The 23503-nt window shown below is 39.1% G+C and overlaps 1 protein-coding gene across 4 annotated transcripts in view; it reads left to right on the top strand.

The window, feature by feature from the left end:
• Window positions 1–23503, top strand: part of EPHA3 (EPH receptor A3) — a 402493-nt gene that overhangs the window by 5608 nt on the left and 373382 nt on the right. For all 4 annotated transcript variants that reach the window (XM_075542443.1, XM_075542442.1, XM_075542445.1 and 1 more), the window contains exon 2: window positions 22250–22314. In XM_075542443.1, the coding sequence (XP_075398558.1) occupies window positions 22250–22314 (65 nt within the window). The remainder of the gene's footprint in view (window positions 1–22249; window positions 22315–23503) is intronic.

The raw sequence follows: 23503 nt of genomic DNA, 5'->3' as shown, positions 1-23503 counted from the left end.
TTTCCCCCCCAGAGCTCTGGATTTTATCACTAGGGAGGGTCATAGCAGGGCATTTACCAAGTGCACAAGTAGCTTCCCACAGATTGTTCACATGAAAGGTTGACCAGTGGTGCGGAACATTCATTGCACGATTCACCTAGGTGTGCCAAAGCCTGGATGAGAAAGTTCCTTCTCCAAAATTTGAAAACCGTAAGCACCTCTTCTTTTAACGACAGTAAAAAATCAAAGCAATGTTCTGACATTTATAAGACTCCAACTATTCCCAGTTGGCTTAGAAGCCCCTTCTAGCTGGAGTATGGGTAGGGGTACATGTGCATGTATCAGTTGGCCTGGGGCAGCTGGCCGGTACTGGGCACTTCTTAGAACCTGGCATTGGTTTTCTCAGGCAGAAAGTTAGCAAGCTTCCGTTTTCTTCTTCCTGAGATAAAGAATGGTTGCCACCACAAAGGTGTGTGTATGTGTTTGTGTGTGTGTTTGGGGGGGGGGTAGTTTTTGCAAGTCAAAGGTAATGAAATGTCAACGGAAGGATCTAGAGGTAATAAAAATAGTACAAAGGATTTAAAAATCAATGTTAATATATAACTCTTTTGTGAAAACACGAAGGTGATTATCACTTAACCTATCTGTGCAAGTCCATGTTTGATGAAACCTGTGGACGCCCTGACGTGCTCTGGACACGTGCAAAGGGACGGTGCTGGTTTGTCTCCCCTCTCCAGAAGACCACATTTTCTTGAGGAAAGTTTTCAGGGTGTAAGTCAAAGAAGGCTTCTGCTTGGGGTGCCTGGGCAGCTGCATGTGGCCAGTGCATGGATTCAGACAGCTCAGCACACAGAGCTTCTCCTTTGCAGGGATGTTATTAAACTGGAACCCCTTTGCAATTTCTAAGCCGCGTCCTGCTGTTTCAGTCAAAGCCAAGGGCGAACATCCACTCCATCCAAACTCACAGAGTGCAGCCTCAGTAATGGGCCGCGTGGGTGGGGAGGGTGGGGACCGGTGGCCGCACTGCACGGACAGCTTGTGGAGGATCATCTCTCGGCCTGCTCAGGGGTGGGCACCGGGGCCCCCCATCACACCGCCTGAAGTTGACATGCACGCTCCCGTGAGTTTCCGAAAAAAAACTTCAACTCGGAGCCCACCTCGCCCGGGTGGCGGAGCCTGGTGGCCCAGGAGAGGCGCGCGCGCCGCCCGCCGCCGACACACCCTCCTCCGGGGGGTCGGACCCCCAGCGTCCGGGAGCCGGGGGCGGGGCGGGCGGGGCGGCGTCTCCGCCGCGGTGCCACGTCCCCATCCGCCCAGATCGCGGACGGACCCGGCTCCCCGAGTCCGGATGGCCGCAGCGAGCGCGGGCCGCGGGGGCGGCTCTTTGTGCGGCGGTCTCTGCGCGCGCAGCCGCGCCCGGGGGCGACGCCGGGGGAGGGGGCGGCGGGCTCTCTGCCGTGCGGCCCCCCCTGCCCGGGGCGCCGGCTGGTGGGCGGCTGGGGCAAGGCGGCGGCCCGGGGGCGCCGAGCGGCCGACGTGCGCCCTCTGCCTGCGGGCGCGGCGCGCGCTCCGCCACCTGGCCCGCTCACCTGCGGTCGCCGCGCGCGGAACGCGAGCGAGGCGGGAGGCTCCCCGAAGGAGGACCGTCTCGGGGAGCGGGGAGCTCTTCCTCTCGCTGCTTTCCCCGCCAGCACACCCCCCTTTGGCGACCCCGGGGGCTCGCGTTCCTGGCCGGCTCCCACGGGCGCCAGATGATGGACGGCGGGCGGGGCGGGGGCCCGCGGGCTCCTGCAACTCCCGCAGAGGCGGCGCGGTGTAGCATGAGCTGGACCGACCCCATCTCCTGCCTCTGGGTCCTCACTGGCCACTTGGGACGCTGTGCTGATGTTTCAGGGGCCCTCTCTCCCCTGCTCCCTTGCAGACCTTGCAGACTCTTTATTTCAATTTTCTTTAAAGTGTGCGAATAGCTCCTTTGCAAACTTGTGTTGGCCTCGGGTACATAATCACAAATCGTCCCCCTGTCCCGCTCTCACCCGCTTCTCTTGTGAAGCAATAACTCTGTGGGAGAAAGATGTGGATTTGCGATTCCAAAGAGATCACCTACTTGGAAACCATATGGGGGCAGTTCCACGCCATCCTAGAGAGCTGCTTTGGGTCAGAATGTAATCAGATAAAGTGTTGTTGTTGTTGTTGTTTCTTTGCGGAGCACAGTGTGACAGTGCGGAGCCCCACTTGTGGAAGATGTTATCCAGATAGGTTAGTAGTTAGATGATGCTCCTGTTTGTGGGGCTGTCCTGGAGGCTCAGGGCTTTTCCTTAAAGATCCAATTCTACAGTCAGGGAAATTGCAAGAGTGGACAGTTACATCTTTAGTTCCATGCCTAACAATGAGTTAATAGTTTCACAGGGCTTACAAGTTAAACTAAACACAGAACCTTTTATCATCGTTCGCTGCCTCCTCACCCTCATTTAATCAGTGCACCAGCTCTGTGAGATAGGCATTATGGCACCTCCCAGAGTTTCACTAAAGGAATTGAGCAAACTAATAAGTAATAACTGAACCGAATCCTGTGTCGTTTTATTTTTATTGTTTAGCTTAAGCCACGTTTTTAGTTTGTTCCTGCGCTCAGATGTCTGTGATTCTAAAAAGGCATCCTTGCAATCAGGAAAAGCACTATCAACTTTAATCTCAGCTGCTGTTAATTTGTCCTGTGACTTTGCCAGCCTAGTTTAGAAATAAGCAAACTGTTCTGATGGAAATGGAAGGAGACTACATAGGTCAGAGTACTTTAAACCGTTTACTCTCCTGAGTGATGATTACCCTGCATGGGATAAAGTTTATGGGAGATTTAATGTGACCATAGAAGTCGGAACACTGTGGGGTCATTTCTTCAAACATTTCTACATCTTGTTCTTTCCTCAGACTCGTACCTTCCTTTCCTCACCCCCCAAAGTGGGTTTCTCAAGAATTTCACACGCAGCAATTGTGCAGCAATTCTCAATCTAATAGGAATGTGATCAGTTAAGGTTTTATACAGTGCAAAAGCAGTTTGAATGAACTATTGAGATTTCCAGAGAGGTTACAAATGGGGAAGAGAGTAGAATATTGCCTTAAAACTATAATTTAGGCTTTATGGCTATTATTCTCCATTTTAGAGATACTTTTTAAATACTTTATACTGATGAGAAAATAAACAACAGAGACTTATCACCTCGTTAATAAAAACACCTGTACTTTCCTTAAGTGAAATTACTGAGAAAAAGGTAGCTATAATAAAGTTTCGAAAGGTAACAAATTAAGTTGGGGGCAATTCCATTTTTCATGTGGGCATTTCAGCACATATGTTTTGCATTAATTGCTGCAATAAATTCTGTTAACCTGGCAGAGAGCAAAAATAGCATATTGCTGACATCAGGCTTCCAAATCAGAAAGCTGCTTTTAGTAGCTTGAATTTTTCACTGTGACATCCCCAAACATTTGCCAGTGCATTCTCTTTTATGTTCCCAAGGAATTTTCTAGCAACTTAAAACTATTGGCACATTTTCCTTGGGCAAAAGCAACAACTTGTCAAAAAACTTTCCCCCCTTGTTTCTGAGGAATTCAAGTCAGCAATTTCTTTCCATAATACTTTATTTTTAAAATTCATATTTGAATTCATGGAACTCCTCCAAATAAAAACAAACACAAACCTGACTTTAAAGCTGTCCCTTTAGATAAGACAGAAATTTTGACTGACAGCATGACTGGACCTTAAAAGGAGCATGGGTAAAAGGTATTGCTTTTTAGATCTACTTAATGAACATGAAAATAGTTTGATCCTTAATGTGCTTATGTCCATATAAAAAGGTTAATGTATTTTTTATTTATATAAGCAAGAAAACAAACAAACTCACTGTCATTAAATCAAGGCCAATGTCATGCCGATTCCTAGTGACCCTATAGGGCAGGGTACAATTGTCTCTTTGTTTTTGGTTTTTTAAATATTTTATTAGGGACTCATACAACTCTTATCACAACCATACATATTCATACATCAATTGTATAAAGCACATCTGTACATTCTTTGCCCTAATCATTTTCAAAGCATTTGCTCTCTACTTAAGCCCTTTGCATCAAGTCCTTTTTTCCCCCTCCCTCCCTGTTTGCCCCTCCCTCACGAGCCCTTGATAATTTATAAATTATTATTTTGTCATATCTTCCCTATCCGGCGTCTCCCTTCACCCCCTTTTCTGTTGTCCGTCCCCCAGGGAGGAGGTCACATGTAGATCCTTGTAATCGACTGTAACTCTTTACTAGAAAGTCCCAGCTTTCTCCTGAGAAGTGGCTGGTGGTTTAGTCCTGCTGGTGCAGTTAGCAGCCAATACACCACCATGGTTCCTATAAGTTAGAGAAGAGGATATATTTACTGCACATGTTTAGTGAAGAGTACAATATTTTCCATTTGGTAAATATGTAATACTTTAAAGTTTACTTTTTGCCCATGATAAAGTTGACTGGTTTGGTTTTTATTCAATGTAAAAATTTTAATCTTCTCGGCTTCTGTCTTATCTGAGTGACTACAGGAAAGAAAGCAACTTGTTAGTATCACCACATATTCACTTCCTGAATTTAAAACTAATTTCACAATTCTCTAGATTATATTCTTTTATTGTAGAAGATAGCATTCTCCTTATTGAGAAGAAGTCAGTCAGGAAAGCTGTTTCTCAATGACATCTGTACACATTCTCTAAATTATCCTGTGGCTAAGTGAAGCCCCACTCTGAGCACCATCTATTTGCACCACTGTGCGCGGGCATGCAGCTGGGCATGCCCGTGTGTGCCCTACGTGTATCTCACCCTTGGCGTTATCTGCTTTACAACGTGGAAATACCCTCCCCCTGTGAGCAAAAAGAGTAAGGATCAATATATGCCTTTGGGAGGTAGGATGATATAACATTATTTTTCTGAATTAGAGATTAGGGTAGAAAACACTGAAACAATCACTTTCCTCAAAACTGTCTGACATGACCAAATTGTGTTAGTTTTCCTCAATGGGCTCCTGAGCTATGGCATAGTGTGATGTAGCCTACTGCTAGAGCCATGTCCTAATGGTGATCTCCTCTCCCCTCCCCCACCATCTCCAGCTGCCAAAGCTGCTTAGGGTAGATTACACATTTTTAAAGCATGAAAAGAACTGACATCATTACAGAAACTTCAAAAAGACAATAAATTGTGCCATTTTATGAAACATTCAAACTCTACCAAACATGATTTAAAAATTTTATGTCTTTAAAGAAGCAGAATAAAAGGGATTGATATTTTTCTATTATTTTACATTTGCTATTTGCTTTATCATAGATAAACGAATGCTCACGTGCATCAGATAAATTAAATATGTCAGATATTTTAGTATGATGTTCATGATATTTATTATCTGAAATCACAATGTTTTTATTGTGCTTGTTACTTTTTGAAGGTGGAGTGTTTCTTGCAATTATATTTGCTTTTTCCTGACTGAACTAGTTTCACTAATCTTTTCTTACAATAATGGTCTCACCACATTTTGGGTTCTAGCTAGTCCTTAATTATCACTATGTTGAATAAAGTACATTTTTTTTGTATTTTTGCTTATAATGGATGTCCAATATGACTTAAAATATTTTAACCAAACACTTCTGTGTAAGAATAGAAAAGAAAAAAAAAGAGAGACAATAAAATTAGTTGTATTCTTTTGAATTTTTGTTTTCCTCTTAATCCTTTCAAAAGATGACTCTTTGGCTATAAAACAGCCATAATTTAGTCTGTTTAAGCAGGTTAGTGGTAAATCTAATGCCACAATCCTAGTAGTCAAACATTGATATACTACTTTTAATTTCAAAGGCACGGTTTAAAATAATTGAAAGATATATTGAGATAATAAATGATTAATTTTGTATTACATAAAAGTTACTTACATTATATATTATAATAATGTAGCATTCACATTTATACATTAAAAAACAGAGTGCACCTAAGATTTCATTATGTACCGGAATTTGGAAGAGGAGGTAACAGAGAATGCTGGGCCCCTTCAAAACATGGAAAGTATCGAACAATATCACCAATAACACAGGCAAGTAAAATTTTGCTGAAGATAGTTTAAACAAATCACTACGGCAGTGCATCAACAAGGATCTACTGGAACTTGAAGTTGGATACAGAAGAGGACATCAAGTGAAGGATATCCAGGCTACTACTAGAAGGATCTTGCTTGAAAACAGATGATACTAGAAAGACCTGTGCTGTTATTTTATTGACTATGTCAAGGCATTCTACTATGTGCATCATAGCACACTGTAGATAACACTGTAAGGACTGGGACTTCCAGAACACTTAATTATGCTTATGTGGGGTTTGTATATAGACCCTGGCACAGTTATAGGAACAGAACATGGATGTTTTAAGATGAGAAAAGCTGTGTGTCTGTCAGGGTTTTAGCCTTTCAGTATACTTATTCAATCTATAGGATGAGAAAATAATTTTAGAAGTTTGACTATATGAAGAAGAATAAAACATCAAGATTGGAGGAAGGCTTATTGAAGACCTGCAATATTAAGATGACAAAACCTGGCTTGCTGAGAGCCTAGTTGGCATGAAACGCTGTTGAAGAACAAAGACAGTGCCTATTATTATTTGTTACAATTAGGTGTAGAGACAACAAAACCCCTCACATTTGGACCAATATACAACGTAACAATGAACCAAGAAAAAATCGAAGTTGTGAAGGATTTCTTTTCACTTGGGTCCACTATCAACAGTCATAGAAGGAGCAGTTAAAAAAAATTGAAGGATATATTGCATCTGGCAACTCTGCTACATAAGAATTCTTTATATCTAATATCCTAATCCCAGTAGTAAAAACATTGATAGATTACTTTCAATTTCAGAGACAGGAGTTCGAAATATTTGAAACACATCTTAAGACTAGTAAGAGCAAAGATGTCACCTGGAGGACTAAGGTAACATTTCTAAAAGTAACACGCCCCCAAGCCATGGCCTCGTCAATGCCTCGTGTGCATGGAAACGCTGGATGATGGAGAAGAAAGACCAGCAAAAACTTGATGCATATGAAATGTGGTGCTTTGAAAAGCCATGGACGGTGCCAATAATAGACAAAGAAAGAACCAACTCTGTCTTCGAAAAAGTTTAGGAAGGATGCTCCATGAAAGGGAGGGTGATGAGACTTTGTCTCACTTTGGGCCTGTTTTCAGGAGAGACCGGTCCCTGGAGAAGGACCTTGTGCTTGATGAAGTAGAAGACCAGCAGAAAAGGGGTCAAACTTTAATGAGATGAATTGACAACTGTGGCAACAGTGTGTTTAAGCATAACCCTTCTGAGGACGGAGGCGGACAGCTGTTTCCTTCTGTTGTGCACACAATGCTGTGAGTCAGAGCTGACTGGAAAGCACCTGAAGGCATCCCATCTAAGACATAAGGAAAGGGCGAAACTTTTCTATTAAAGTGATAGGCATGTACCTCAATTTGATCATTTCAGCACCACTCTGTAAGGAGTCCTGGTGGTGTAGTGTGTTATGCTTTAGGGTGCTAGTCTCAAGGTCAGCAGGACAAAAACCACCTGCAGTTCCACAGGAGAAAGAAGAGGCTTTCTAATCAAGTAAAGAGTTACAGTCTCAGAAACCCACAGCAGCAGTTCTACTCTGTCCTATAGGGTTGCTCTGAATTAGAATTCACTTGATGTTAGTGAGTTGAGACCACTCTATATTATATTTATACTTTGAAGAGTTTAATTATATGTGTGTTTGTCTTCATATGTGGACATCTGTGTCTTCAGGTATTGATCAATTTTGTTTGGCCATGAACAAAGTAAATAATGTATCACATAAAATTCACATAGATATCATCCAGATATGATGAAGAAATGTTATATCCTAATTGTTATTCAGTAGTTATCCAATGTATATATTCTTTTATGGGCTTCTTTTGAAATAAAAATAAAACACTTTGTAATATAAAAAGTTAAGAAAAATTTGAATTGGAATTTAATTTCTTTCATTGTTATATGTTTCTTCCTTATGAAGACATTTTGAATCCTTAGCCTCAAGGGATTTGGGGCACATTTTGATTTCTAGGGGAAGTACAATTCAGAGTCAGCTAAGAGGTTAGTCTGCTATTGTGTTCTATTTTCACAATCATCAAAAAGCAGTACCTGACTGAGCAGATAGCTTTTTAATAGTGCCTGGAGATTGATAATCCACAGTTTATGTAAGTAATATTAATTGAAAATATCAAAGCAGTCTTAATATATGTAGCAAAAGGAAAATGCCCATTTTATAGATTGAATATCTTTAAAAAATAGATGCCCTTGAAATGAGATTTTTGATACAGATTAGTTAAAATTTGTCTTACTTATCACTCCCAGATGTGGCTAAATTCCAAACACGAGGTGATTTTGCACAATCTGGGATTATGAGAAAATGGAGGATGATCATATCAAATCACAAAATGGAGGATCATTACATCATTATACAACTGTCATTTTTTTCATTATGTAACTTCCGAATTATATTTTTGTGGTAGTTACATAATCTGGTGTCAATTTGGGCCTTGAGACAATTAAGGGTGGAGTCTAGGCTGTCAATCAGGATATAACCAATGAGGCCTCTGTGTGGACTTGGCCTTCCCCTGAGGATTCTGGGAATTCCTCCTTAGAGGCAGGAGACACACACTCTTTCTCAATCTCATCCTGAGATGCTCTACTGAGAGGACACATTGCACTACGCTGATAGACTCCGGGCTCTGGAAACTGGAAGGGCCACCGGAGACCCCTGCCAGCACTGAGATGCTTCTACCACCACTGGCTCCACAGACTTTGCAGCCACTGAGCTGTGATCTCCCTGCATTCGGCGCCACTACATGTACTTCATGAGTCCAGGAGGACATTGTAGATTGGGATCAGATATATGGGATGATATTGAATTTATGGACTTGATCTGGACTGACCTGGGATGTTTTATAACTATTCAATTGCTCTTATATATAAAGGTCTTTGTTATACACATATGAATGTCCATGAATTTGTTTCTCTAGTCTACCTGGACTAACACAATCACACACAAACCACCGAGAAGCTACCCAAGTTGACATGTAACCTTAACTATGACAGTCAGTATTACTTGCATTCAAACCACAGTGTCATTTATGCCAAATATATATTATTAATGTGAAAAAATCATGGGATAGTAGATACCTTACTATATTGTACAAATATGTAATGTTGCATTATGATATAGTACCAATGTTAGTAACTTGCACATTTCAGAAAACACCTTTAATTTGTCTAAACACTTTCTACTCTTGGCTGAAAATGTACAGAAACAAACTTGTTATTCTATACACTAGTATTAATATAATAAATATCATTGACAGTGGAACATCTCTATTATATTTTGGTTGTTTTCTATAACACAGTCCCTCATGATATGTGATAGCTCTCTCTACCTAATAGTATTGAAAGCATTTTGAGTTTTAGATTTTTTTGCTTAAGAAATAATAACAATGAGACTTTTGAGTACTTTAGAAACAACATAGGGCTTACATTTACTGAAATATCCAGGTGTCAGGCAGCATTTTGAACTGTGTTTCTGTCATTTCCTTGAAACCTTCTACTCATGAAAATGCAAACATCTGTGCCGGGAGATTCTGTGTGCTTTGTTTCCAAGGAGTTCTCCATGCTGTTGGCAGAGATTGAGATAAGGCAGAGCCTGCAATTAGGATCTGTTCAGAAGAAAACCCAAAATGATTACCCAGGAAGAAAAACTAATAAGAAAGTATAGATTGGTAGCATACCACTTTATCCAGAAATCTGTTGATTTGTTCTGTTAAGAATAAACACTTTCTATTGTAAAAGAGATTTTCACAAAGTTACCTATTACTATTCAGTGACTTTAACTTTTACATACCTCACCATTTGATAGATGATTTATCATCTATTGATATTTATGGTAAATGTTGCCTCTTATTTTAAATTTAATGATTCACATGCAGTTTTGTTTGCATGATCTTAATGAATGACAGAGTTCTTTATATTCTAAGTAATAATTTTATAGCTTTTGTTTAGCAAGGGAATTAACTACTAGATCTACCAAAATGTTTAATTATGTATAAGTATAAAGTAAATTGTAAAATGGTAACTGCTCTGGATTTAATTGGGTCCACAAAAATATGCTTTTTAAATCCTAATCTTGATGCACTTATGTGTGATCTCACCTGGGAATAAAGTTTTCTCTATGTTTTGATGAGGCTACCCATATCAGTGTAGAATGTGTTTTAACAAATAATTTTTTTAGATACAAGAGAAACAGATTAGACAGAGAAATAAAAGGGAAATCAGGAATATAGATACTGCATGAAGATCATCAAGGAATTGAGGATGAGACAGAAAGATGGAGAGCCTTCCCCTACAATTCGCCAAGTGGTACTCTGAAAGCATACTTCTAGCCTCCTAAACCGAGAAAATGAATTCTTGTTAGATAAAGTCATCCACCGTGGTATTTCTATCACAGCGGCATTAACAGACTAAGACCGAAACTCCAAGAAAAAATAAACTATGTTTATTTATTAAATAAAAATGACTGAACTGCATAAGTACAACGGTGCCGGTTCTGTGTCTTTCTGTTCTATTGCTATCATTCGGCTCCCTAGTCTATACTGTAAGGACAAGCAACTGAAGGGATGCGGACTCGTTCATGTCAGAGAATAAACCTCGACTTCCAGGTTCCACATAATGTTTGACCAGAGACATCCACGGAGGATTATAACTGCCAGACTTGGTTTTACACCTTCTTGAATGTCAGTCTGCTGTTTATTTGTGTCAGTCCAGTACAACCTGAAAGCAGCTCCCATGGCCTTTCTGTTAGTACCATCTCGGGTGGAACTGCTTCTTCTGTCATAGCAGAAGCCGATGAACATGGTCACGATAAAGATGAGTGTGTGTTCTATTTTGGAGATTCTACAGTCATTTGCACTTACCTAAAAAGGCTGAAAACTTTATAAGAAAATAGTTGTATTATTGCATTTGAAATTATTTAGCATTTAGACCACTGTGGCATAGCGGTTACTCATCGAGTTACTGACTGCACAGTGGTTTGAAACCAGCAGTACCTCTGTGAGGCGCTGTACTCTCATAGAGAGTTACAGTCTTGGAAACCCACAGTGGCTGTTCTACCCTGCCTGTAGGTTCTCCGCAAGTTGGAAATTGGCCTGGTGGCAGTGGATTGTTTCAGTTTTCTAGACTGTAAATGATCATTTATTTTTCTACTACAACTCAAGTGTTCACAGCAATGCCACAGCACCGTTACTCTAAAGAAAATTAATGTGTTTTCAGAAAATGTCGATTTCCCTTTTTAAGAAGAATATTTGCCACTTCATGGTTTTTAAATTCATTTTAACCCTGTCTGTTTAATTCTCAGCCCTTTTAAATGGAAGAGTAACCATTATGAGGCAGAGTTTCAAAATGCCTGGCAGGAATGTTCAAATGCTAATAATTTCCTGAGTGATACTCGCAGAAATTCATACTCAAGGTCTTTCATCTATCCTCAATGTCTGTGAACATTGGCTTCAAATTCATGTTTTAATAACTTCAACCATCTTGAAGTATTAGAAAAGAGGGAAACAGAGAACCAAACGAAGAACAAACCAACCAGCTGCTGCCCACCCAATGACAACTGCTGGCACCTTGCATGTTCCAGAGAACTGCCCCACAGAGCTTTCAGGACTGCTGCCTGTGACTGTCTCCACAGATGCAGGTCTATAATGCTACTGTGTAGATTAAATCCACAAACATCTAGGTTAACGGGCGACAGCACATACTCTGTGCCACCCAGAAACATATGGGGGGGGATGCTGTAAATTCTAGCTACTGATTAAGTTTTATGGTATGCTTAAAGCAAATACAGAAATGAACTCTCAATTGAGTCGTTTCAGTATACTAGAGGTGAGGGTAGAGGAAACCTAAAACGAAGTCACTACCATGAAGTCAATTCTGATCATCGTGACACTATAGGAGAGTGTCGAACTGCTCTTCTGTGCTTTAGAAAGTATACATCTTTCCTGGAGTAGAAGCTTCATCTTTCTCCCATGGCGCAGCTGGTGGTTTCTGGCATAGCTCAATGCAGTGCCGGGGCTCCGTGTGGCAGAGAGGGTAAGCAGGTAGAACCCTCAAGCATCGGAGTAGGAGAGGAACCAATATAGATCAGAAGCAGGAATATCAGCAACGTTTCTTCATTTCCAGAAGCACTCTCAAACACACAGAGTCAATTTACTCTGTAGTTTGTTCGTATGTCTTTGCTCGATAGTACATGGTGTAACTCCCACCAGCTATTGCACATTCTTCTCTCAAGGAAATGTTTACTCTGGGATCCACTTAAAATTCAATTCAAGGATTATGAATATGGATTCCCTTTCTGATTTCATGAATATGAATGACTGGTGTCAACCAGTGTGGTAATTCATGGTGTCACACATCCCTCACCCCTCTGCCATCATGTTACCAGATGTTGCCATCATACCAGAGCGATAGCTGCAAAAAAGGCATTTCACAATATTCAACACCCATTTCTGACCAAAACACTCAACAAAATAGGGATATAAGGGAAATTCTCAACATAAAAGCTAACATACAGAAAAAAAAATCCAACAACCAACATCACACTCAATGGGAAAAAATTAGAAATATTTCCATACCAAATAGGAATGTAACCAGGATGTCCCCTACCTCCACTCTTATTCAACATCCTTCTAGAAGTCTTTGCTCGAGCCATCAAACAGCAAACAGAAATCCAGGGACTACAATAGGCAAAGAAATTCTCCTTATTTGTAGAGGATATGATCTTACTTGTAGCAAACCCAAAAGTTTCCACTAAAAGCCTACTGGAAACAATTGAGGGCTTCCATAAGGTAACATGACACAAAATTCACAACCGGAAATCAATCAGATTCCTGTTTATCAGCAAAGAGAGTTATGAAAAAGACAGTAAGGAAACAGTATCATTTACAATAACCATACAAAAGATGAAATACGCTGGAATAAGCATCACTAAAGAAATAAGACCTATACAGAGAAAACTATAGAACATTACTACAAGAAACCAAAAAAGACCTACATAAATGGAAGAATATCCTGTTCTCATATATAGATAGGCAGATTTAATGTTGTGAAAATGGCAATACTACCTAAAGCAATCTACAGAGAGAACGCAATCTTAATCCAAAATCCAAATATATTCTTTAAAGGAAGGGAAAAACTAATTACCAATTTCATACAGGTAGGCAAAAGATCCAGGCTAAACAAGAACTTCAAAAGAAGAGCCAAGTTGGACACCTCACACTACATACTATAAAGTCTCAGTAGTAAATCAAATCAACTTTAATTTAAAAAGAAATATGTGGCACATAACCTACTGAATAGATATTATTCTGAAATTAATGAAATAATGAGATGCTTGTCACAAAATAAACACTTGAAAATCACTCCTTGAAATATGCGGTCTACTACATGGCAATATACATTTAATAAATTTCCTGTTAGTAAACAATAATTATAGAAGTAAGTCACCCATATGTTCTTGCTGATGAAAAGGACCAGGACTGCGGCCTTCAGTATGGCTTGCAACTCACTGAAAAGAAAATCAAACCCCTTCCACTGGACCAGTAGACAACATCACCATAAACAGAGAAAAGTTTTAAGCTAGCAAGAATTTCATATTTCTTGGATTCACCATCAATGCTTATGAAAGTAGCAGTCAAGACCACCAAAGACAGATTGCATTGGGAAAATCTGCTACACAAAGAGGTCTTTATAGTGTTGACGAGCAAGTGTGTGTAATTTTGAGGATCAAGGTACTTATGACCTAAGCCGGGGTATTTTTAATCACCTCATAAACATTTGGACAATGAATGAAGAAGACTAATGAATTGATGTTTTTGAATTATGATGTTGAGAAAATATATCAAAAGTATTGTGGGCTGCCAGAAGGAAAAATAATCTGCCTTTGAGGAAGTACAGCTGAAATGCTCTTTGGAAGAAAGAATGGCAAGGATGATGAGATTTTGTTGTCAGGAGAGTGTGTTCCTGGCAAAGAGGAAATGGATTGACATAGTGGTTGCTAAATTGAGCTCAGACATCACAGTGAGGCTGGCACAGTAGCAGGCAGTGTTTGATCTTATATAATTAGAGTCACTATGAATCAGAGCTGACTAGACAGCATCTATCAACAGCTATGTTCTACCATTCCCTTAAGAATCATTTCTGTTCTGATCACAATGATCTACATAGTACCCTCTCCCTGGGGGACGGACAACAGAAAAGTGGGTGAAGAGAGACAACAGACAATTTAAGACAAGAAAAAATAATAATACTTTATAAATTATCAAGGGTTCATGAGGTAGGGGGAGGGAGGAGGGAGGGAAAAAGAATCAGAAGCTGATACCAAGGCTCAAGTAGAAAGAAAATGTTTTGAGGATGATGATGGCAACAAATGAATAAATGTGCTTGACACATTTGATATAGGTAGATCTAGATCTAGATCTAGATCTAGATGATATAGATAGATAGATAGATATAGATATTGTGATAAATGATTAAAAAAGAATATCTGTCTCAGTTATCTAGAACTGTCATAACACAAATACTACACATGGGTTCTTTTAAAACAGAAATTTAATTTATCCCAGTTTGCAAAGCCAAAAATCTGAATTCAGGGCATGGCAATGATACAAATTTCTTGCTTGTTTATTTCAGTTTCTAGTAAAAATAACTACAACACAAAGCTAAGCCCACCACCACAGAATCTCTTCTGATCCAATGGGAAAGAGGAGAATTTCTCCTTAGGATTTCTGAATATTAGAAATCCTCACAGGAAGCAGGTAAGACCCACCTACCTAGTGTTAGCAATGCAAGGTTTACCCAACAGAGCCCTTCCAGCACTCATTGGCTCTCCTGAGATTGAGAGTTACAGCTACCTCTGTCCTCCCTCTTCTCCGTTTATGCCTCTCCTGTCATTTCTGTTCTTCATCCATTCCAGAAGAAATTAGGTTTATGGGCCACTGTATTCTGGTTGGCCTCATCAACATAACAAAAGAAAATTTCTATTTCCAAACACCACTTGTCTGTGTTTTTGTCAGTCTGTGGTAACATGTGTGTTCTTGGAGCGCTGGAAGCTATTTCACTGGTATCAAATGCCAGCAGGACCACTAAAAGTGAACAAGTTTCCATGGAGCTTCCAGAATAAGAATTTTCAGCGAAGAAGGTCTCAACTCCCCACTTCTGAGGGAAGAGCCACTGAAAAATGTATGCATAGCTTCTAACCATTGTCCGATACTGAAAGCCTACAGAGAGGAAGCAGATTGGTGGCTGAGATACTGGAACATGGGCCCCTCATGTTCCAGGACACTCAACATGTGACTAAAGAGGAGTTGATTTCTTGGAGGGGAGTAAGTTGAGTGAAGCATGTGGGAGGGGAGTCTTTGGGATCCTCATTTGCTGATGGGGCATGACTCCAGGTAAAGAGACACAGCTATAAAAAACTTCTCAATGATCAGAACTTGGAATGTGCGAAGTATGAATTTAGGAACAATGGAAATGGTCCAAAAGGAAAGGCATGTATGAGGCTCAGTATCCTAGGCACTAGTTGGCTGACATGGCCTGGAATTGCACCTTTCAAATCAGGCTCATACAGCTAGTTATTAACAAGCCTTCCTTCAAACCTGATGCTGTGCAATTCTTCATATAATCCCGTTTCTCTGATGATTTGTTCGGCAAACAGATTGAATAAGTGTGATGAGAAGATAGAAACCTGACGCACACCTTTACTGAGTTTAAACCATGCATGTAGTATTCCCTCGTTCTGTTCCCACAACTAACTCTTGATCCATATACAAGTTCTCAAGGAACACAAATAAGTGTTCTGAAAAATCTCATTTTTCTCAAGGTTAGCCACAGTTTATTATGCTCCACACAGTCAAATACCCGTTCATAGTCAATGAACACAAGTAGATATATTTCTGCTTTAAACCAAGCTCCATGTGACAGCAGCAATGATATTCCTTATTGAGAAAGGCATATGAGTTACTGTTAGGGGATTAACACAATCATTACCAGAAAGGCTCATGGTAAATCCATCATGAAGTACAACTCTATCTGGGATAGGATTACATCTACACGCCTTCAAGGAAATCAATCAATAAAACCAGAATTCAATTTTATGCACCAACCACAAAAGCTAATGAGGAGGAATTGAAGCACTTGATGACAAAGATCAAGGATTGTAACCTTCTGTATGAATTACAACTCTATGTGAAAAAACCCAAAACTAACTCACCGCCATCGAGTCAGTGCTAACTCACAGAGACCCATGTGGGTGTCTGAAATTATAACTGTTTATGGGAGTAGAAACCCAGTCTTTCTTCAGCAGATCTAATGATGGTTTCAAACAGCTGACCAGGAGGAGCAAAGCCTAATGTGTACCCACTATACCATCGAGCTCCTAACTCTCTGCAAGGAAGATCAAAATAGGTAAAATCATGGTAAATGGAGAGCAGGTCTAAGTTGTCAAGAATTCTGTCTTACTTGGATCCACAATCAATGCTCATGGAAGCAATAGTCAAGACATCAAAAGACACATTGCGTTGAGTAAATCTGCAGCAGGAGACCTCTTTAGAGCCTTGCAGAACAATGGTATTACTTTGAGGATTAAGGTGTACCTGACCCAAGCCATTGCATCCTCCATCGCATCATCTGCATTTACAGTGTGTACATTGGATAAGGAAGACTGTAGAAGAACCAATGCCTTGGAATTGTGGTGCTAGAGAAGAATATTGAAAATACCATGGACTGCTGGATGGACTCAACCAATCTTTGTTGGAGGAAGTAAGGCAAGGGGGTTCCTTAGGGCAAGAATGACTAGACTTCATCTTACTACTTCGGACGCATTGTCAGGAGAGACCAGTCCCTGAAGAAGGACATCACGTTTGGTAAAATGGCAGTGCGGTGGAAGGAGGGCAGTCCTCGATGAGACGGGTGGACACAGTGGCTACATCAATGGGCTCAGTCATATGAACAGTTGTGACGATGGACAAGACTGCAGAGTTTAATTCTGTTGCACATCGGGTCACCGTGCGTTGATGCTGACTCAATGGCGCCTAACAACAAAAACATTTCCCAACAGGGTTCTGTGTACAAATACACAGGTTAGGATTTCTGCATGTGTCTGTGAGGTAAATGATTCAGTCCATTAATATTTCAAAGCTCTTTTTTGTCAGAATTCATTATTGAGAAATCAAGTTTTTAAGCAAATAAAATAAAACCTCTAGGTTGGCAATTGTTATTAATGCTCAACACAAGATTATGGGATTATAAGGCATCTATATATATATATATATATATATATATATATATATATACCATAGTGAATGAAGGGGGAAGTACAGAGTGGAGACCTAAAGCCCATTTGTCAGCCACTGGAGATCCCTTCATAGAGGGGTTTAGGAGAGGAGATTGGTCAGTCAGGGTGCGATGCAGTACCGATGAAGAACACAGCTTTCCCCCAGATCCTGGATGCTTTCTTCCCCCAACTACCATGATCCGAATTCTACCTTGCAGGACTGGATAGGGCAGAGGTTGTACACTGGTGCGTATGGGAGCTGGAGGCACAGGGAATCCAGGGTGGATGATACCTTCAGGACCAGGGGTGTGAGGGGCGATGCTGGGAGAGTGGAGGGTGAGTGGGTTGGAAAGGGGGAGCCGATTACAAGGATCCACATGTGACCTCCTCCCTGGGAGATGGACAGCAGAGAAGTGGGTGAAGGGAGACTCCGGATAGGGCAAGATATGACAAAATAACAATCTATAAATTATCAAGGGCTCATGAGGGAGGGGGGAGCAGGAAGGGAGGGAAAAAAAAGAGGACCTGATGCAAAGGGCTTAAGTGGAGAGCAAATGATTTGAAAATGATGAGGGCAAAGAATGTACAGATGTGCTTTATACAATTTATGAATGTATATGTATGGATTGTGATAAGAGTTGTATGAGCCCCTAATAAAATGTTTGAAAAAAAAGAATTTCCAGTTCAGGAGTGGGGAGCAGGGAAGTAGGAGGAAAAAATGAGCTGATACCAGGGACTTAAGTGGAGAGCAAATGTTTTGAGAATGATGAGGGTAACGAATGTACAAATGTGCTTCATACAATTGATGCATGTATATGTATGGATTGTGATAAGAGTTGTATGAGCCCCCAATAAAATGATTTAAAAAATAAATACATCAATTGTATCTGATTATCCTAGCCGCCCTGATATTTGAATCACACCAGTTGATTATTCTTCTCATATATTTTGAGAGAGCAGATTATGAGTAGGAGCCCTGGTATCTCAGTGGTTAAAGCACTATGCTACTTACCAAATGGTCAGCAGTCTGGGCTCACAGCTGCTCTATGGGAGAAAGGTGTGACAATCTGCTTTGGGAAAGATTCACAGCCCTGGAATCTCTGCAGGCAATTCTTTGTTTTTATAGACTCATTATGAGTCAGAGTGGACAGGGCAGCAGTGGGTAGCACATGAGCACCCAGAGGTTCTTGTATGTATCAGTGTGAGGTTTAAGACGTCACATCGCTGTGTTAAATTTTGACAATGTATCCAGGAACATCACTCACAGCAGGTTTACTTTCAAATCCATTAGCTTTCTATCCTTCTTATCTCAATTATGCTATATTCAAATCAACAGATCACAGGAGACTTGAAGTCTAGACTCTGGAAAGTCTCAGTTCAGCAATAATTGAAAAATTTACAAGTATAAGGACACTTCTGTCCCTAAAATGAGGTGCCCTGGTGGCCCAGTGGTCTATGAAGTGGCTGCAGTTTGAGCCCCCCACCCCCACCAGGTCACTCTATTGAGAAGAGGAGACTGTCTGTTCCTGTCAAGATTCAAGTCTCACAAAACTGACAGGGGCTGCTCTAGCCTGTCTCGATAGGGTCACTAAAAGTAGAAATCGACTCAAATGGCAGCGAGTTTGTGATTTTGTTTGGATGAATACCTAAAATGAATGTTTTAAATTTTTCTTTTAAATTTTTTGTATAAGGTCATGTATTTACATTTGATTATAACTAAACTCTAGAAACCAACTTGCAGTTGTTAGCTGATTTCAATGAAACACTACATCCGTGTAGCACACTTTAAAATATATGCACTCACATGATTTAAACGCCCATTTTTATTATTTGATAATTAAGAAACTTGGTGTGACAATCAGGCGAAATATCTGTAGTTGATAGAAAGCAGAATTAGAATCATTATTAATGCTGATAATAGAAATCTGGTAGTCCTGCTACATGAGGTTTAGCAGAATTCAATTTCTAAGAAGATACACTAAATTTAATTAACATAGTAGATTTATGTTAACTGACAGTGTGATATAATTCTTCTTGGTTTAGCTCTGTTCTTTTGGGCAGAACCAAGTTGCTGGACTGATTAATTAGCAGAGTTCTTTTTCCCTCATAAATATTATTAGAGAAATTTAAGGGTATTTAGGTGTTTTCAGGAATAATAAAGACCAGTTTTCAGTCAGTATTTAATAATTGGAAACAACATTCATCTTTTCACTACCCTAGTTTTTGCCTTTAGTTAAAAATACTGAAGTAAATCATCATTTCACCTTAGCATGTGGAGAGACAAGTAATTATCATGAGTTACATGTTAATGATTACATATACATCATAATGAATTAGGTTACTGTTAAAGATATTGAAAATATGATCTCATCACTGATGAATTCTAACTGTAAATTTTGCACAGGAGAATTTATGATAAACTTATGAAATCAACTGGAGATTGTGAAGTGATCAGCAATAAGATTCAGTATGTATTTATCAGAATGAATGCTAGTGATATATTAATACACTTCAAAGAAGAGCACGAACTCTCATCTTTTACAAAATATTTTCTCACATTGATTACTCTGCAAAGTTTTAAGAAACCATTTCTAAGAGACAATTGCATTTTGATTAAGCAAATGCTTCACCTCTAAATTGATATTCTAAAAATTGGTTCTATTATGGTAATGACAATCTACGTAATTTGTGCAGAGCTATCTTCTCTTAATGAAATATAATTACTTCTTATTGTGTTTATTTTATATGAGAAAAGTAATCATTAAGAAATTCTGTTTGTGTGATTTTTCTTTTACTAGAAAAACTTAGAAAATTTAAAATTGAGAATTATATTTATTCTTGCAATTAACAGTTTTTTCTTATACCCACCTAGTGTATTTATCATCTAACCAGCTAAGCAAATGCATTCATTTTAAAACAGTGCTTGTAAAGTTTTGAATTCTAATATATCTCAAGCCATTATTTCATTTAAGATATTTTATAAGTTCAATAATTTCCTTGTAGAACAATAATTTCAATGATTTTTTTAAGGGGCAGTACTTTTCAAGTCTCAAGAATGACTTTGTTGACAGTTTGTGGAGATGTGCCCTGTATGTGTTACAATTAAGTTATGATTTGGATATATATGAAACACCTAAAAAATATTCTCATACTATATCCATTGGTTCAACTACTCTGATATGTGTTAACAGTCCATGCATAGTTTATTAAACATTCTTTCACATCTACTAGTCAATCTTGGAATTGCTTGCTGATTCAGATTAAGAATGTGATCAAACCACAGTGCGCATTTTGTAACAGGTAAAATATGGGCTCTTTCTTGTTAATTGAATTAAAAATATCTGTTTATATTTTAATTTCTAATTAATAACAATTAAATCCACATTGAACAGATATAATTTTCTTTTTCTCTCGAATAAAATGCCACTGCTTGACAGTGGTATTTTATAATTCAAATAAAATATGGGAATATATCAGACTTTCAATAATGAGACCAGTTTTTGTCTAAAAGCACCGAAGCATCTAGGTCGCAATGTCAGAAGTTGTGGGGGTCGCAGATGGTTAAGCGATTGACTCTCAGCAAAAGTTGGGTGCTTTGAACCTTCCAGAGGCATCTCAGAATTCAGATCTCATGATCCACTGCCAAAATCTAATAGTGTTCCAAACCCTATTGATCTTTAATAAGTAAAGTTGTTTGAATCATAACTATCCCACGTGATCAAGTAAAACTGCCCCACAGTATATCCTTCTTGGGCAAAATGAGGCTGACTGCTCCATAAAAATTTACAGCCTGAGAAACCAACACGGGCAATTCTACTCTGTCCTAAGGGTGAATTGGATGTGAACTATGAATTGGAATTGACTGACTGGCAAGGCTTTTGGTTTTGGAATTTTAATCTTAACAAAGAAAATTGCTTGGTTTTCCTCTTTCTGTGTTTTTGAGTACGTTCAACAGTCAATTTTTGTTAGTAAAGGAGTGCTTAATCCTTGAACCACTAGTCTCCTCTATGTACAGCTCTATAGGGGCACAGTTATTATTACTGCTGGATATATATATATACACACACACACATGCACACACATATACACACACACACCTATACACACACATATATGTACACACATACATGCACACATATGTACACACACATACACATATGTACACACACATACACACACATACACACACATATACACACACATACACACACACACATATATATATAGCTTGCTAACAGTTCTCAAAATAGAAAATTGGAAGTTAAACATTTTGCTTTTCAGACATAATTGAAAAACTTGAACAAAGTTAATAAATACACATTATAAAACAATATGGCTGACATTAGCCATATCACAATATGTACATGCATAAATATCACCCCACACTAGATACATATTTAAGAAATTGATTCATAATAGAACTACATATAAATTCATCAAATTTAATGACCATCAAAATTAATTTTGATATATAAGCATCAATGCAGTTCTCTATTTTTCAATTTTTAGTGTTTGGTGTTAAAATTTGTAATTTTTAGAAATAAGTATATGATCTATTTATGCTTTCAAGTAAACACCAACAGCTTGAGGTGCCACAGACATTTTTGATGTATTTACTTTCACGCTGTAATTTGTTTTTCATGCTTTCGTAGTTCCTTTCTTTTTAGACTCATTTTTGGCACCATAAGATTTAGCAGAGCCTTTTTTCATTTTGTATTATTCTGGGTCAGCCTCAGGACCATTTTATATAATCCTTACTAGCAACGTTAGATAAACCAGATAACCCTAACTTAACAAAAGCAAGAGATATTTCAGTTCGCTTAACTGTGTTGGTGTTTTCTTGTTTTCTTTTAGTTAATCTGCTGGATTCAAAAACAATTCAAGGGGAGCTGGGCTGGATCTCATATCCATCACACGGGGTGAGTTCAAGACATCATTGAAGGGGAAAATGAATGTGGCCAACGTCCTATTTGAGTACTTGAAGGGAACGCTAGTGTGTTCTCCTGTGGGAGCGCCTGTAGACTTCTGGTGAAAGTTATGTGTATGTTTGTTCAATGTAATGTTTAACAATACTTACTATTTCTTTCCAGATGTACTTTAAGGATTCTGAGATCATTTTTTTCTTCTGAATTTATCAATTGCTTGAGTAGAATGATGCAATACTCTTAATATTTTTCGCAGAGCATGAATGATTTAATTGGGTTCCTCTAACATTTTGTGTGTGTGATAAGCAAAGGATAATTGAGAAGATTTTCTACATTTTAAGTTCTGTAGAAAATGAGAATTTGGAGATGGTGTTGCAGCGTTAGTTCCACCTTGGTGACTGTTCCAGAGAGAGAGGTTAGGGTGGGAATTAGTTTTCAAATGTATAAATTTGGATGGCCTTCCTTTGTTTGTTTAGATCACTTTAAACCTGGGAATTCTGCTTAGGAAACCCTGATACTGCCTTCAGATTTTGAGTTTACATAGCTGAAGTAGCTTGCAGCCAGACACAGATTGCTAAGGTGCCTTATGCCTTTTGGGGGGCTTGAATGTTTGTGGTAAGCCTGTTGTAAGTGAAACGTTTACTTTCCCTTGTTGAGAAAGAAGCGGGTTGTACATTTGGAAGATTGCTGTCTCCATGAAATAAAACCTCACCTGTGTTGTTGTTTCCAAGTAAAGTCCATGGAAAATGAAAAGTACTGTTTGAAACATTATCTTTGGTATAAATGGAAGCATTTTGTTTTCTGTTACCCTTGTCCTCTGTTCAGAGAGGTTATTCTAGTCTTCAGTCTAGATGATTTTATGCCCAAACATACGAAAATTTACCAGCCTCTTCTTTATCAAGGGATGCTTTCCATCAGAGATACTTCATCTATCTGTCACATTTGTATCTGTTTCTCTTCCTGGTTCACCTTGACATTGACAAAATGCCAACATGTATCACCTAATCAGGCTTTTGCTAGTTACTTGGAGGAGCGAATGTGAAGTAAGCCAGGATTGGGTTTGCTCATAGGTGTAAAAGAAATAAAACTAGTAGCAAAGAAACGTAGACCGAGTACTTATAAAACTCAACATGGAAATTTAGAATTGAACTGGAGAACTCATTTAAAACAAACATATCAAAAG

Source organism: Tenrec ecaudatus, chromosome 2, assembly GCF_050624435.1.
Source record: "Tenrec ecaudatus isolate mTenEca1 chromosome 2, mTenEca1.hap1, whole genome shotgun sequence".
NCBI classification, from domain to species: domain Eukaryota; kingdom Metazoa; phylum Chordata; class Mammalia; order Afrosoricida; family Tenrecidae; genus Tenrec; species Tenrec ecaudatus.
This window is presented reverse-complemented; position numbering and strand designations above follow the sequence as displayed.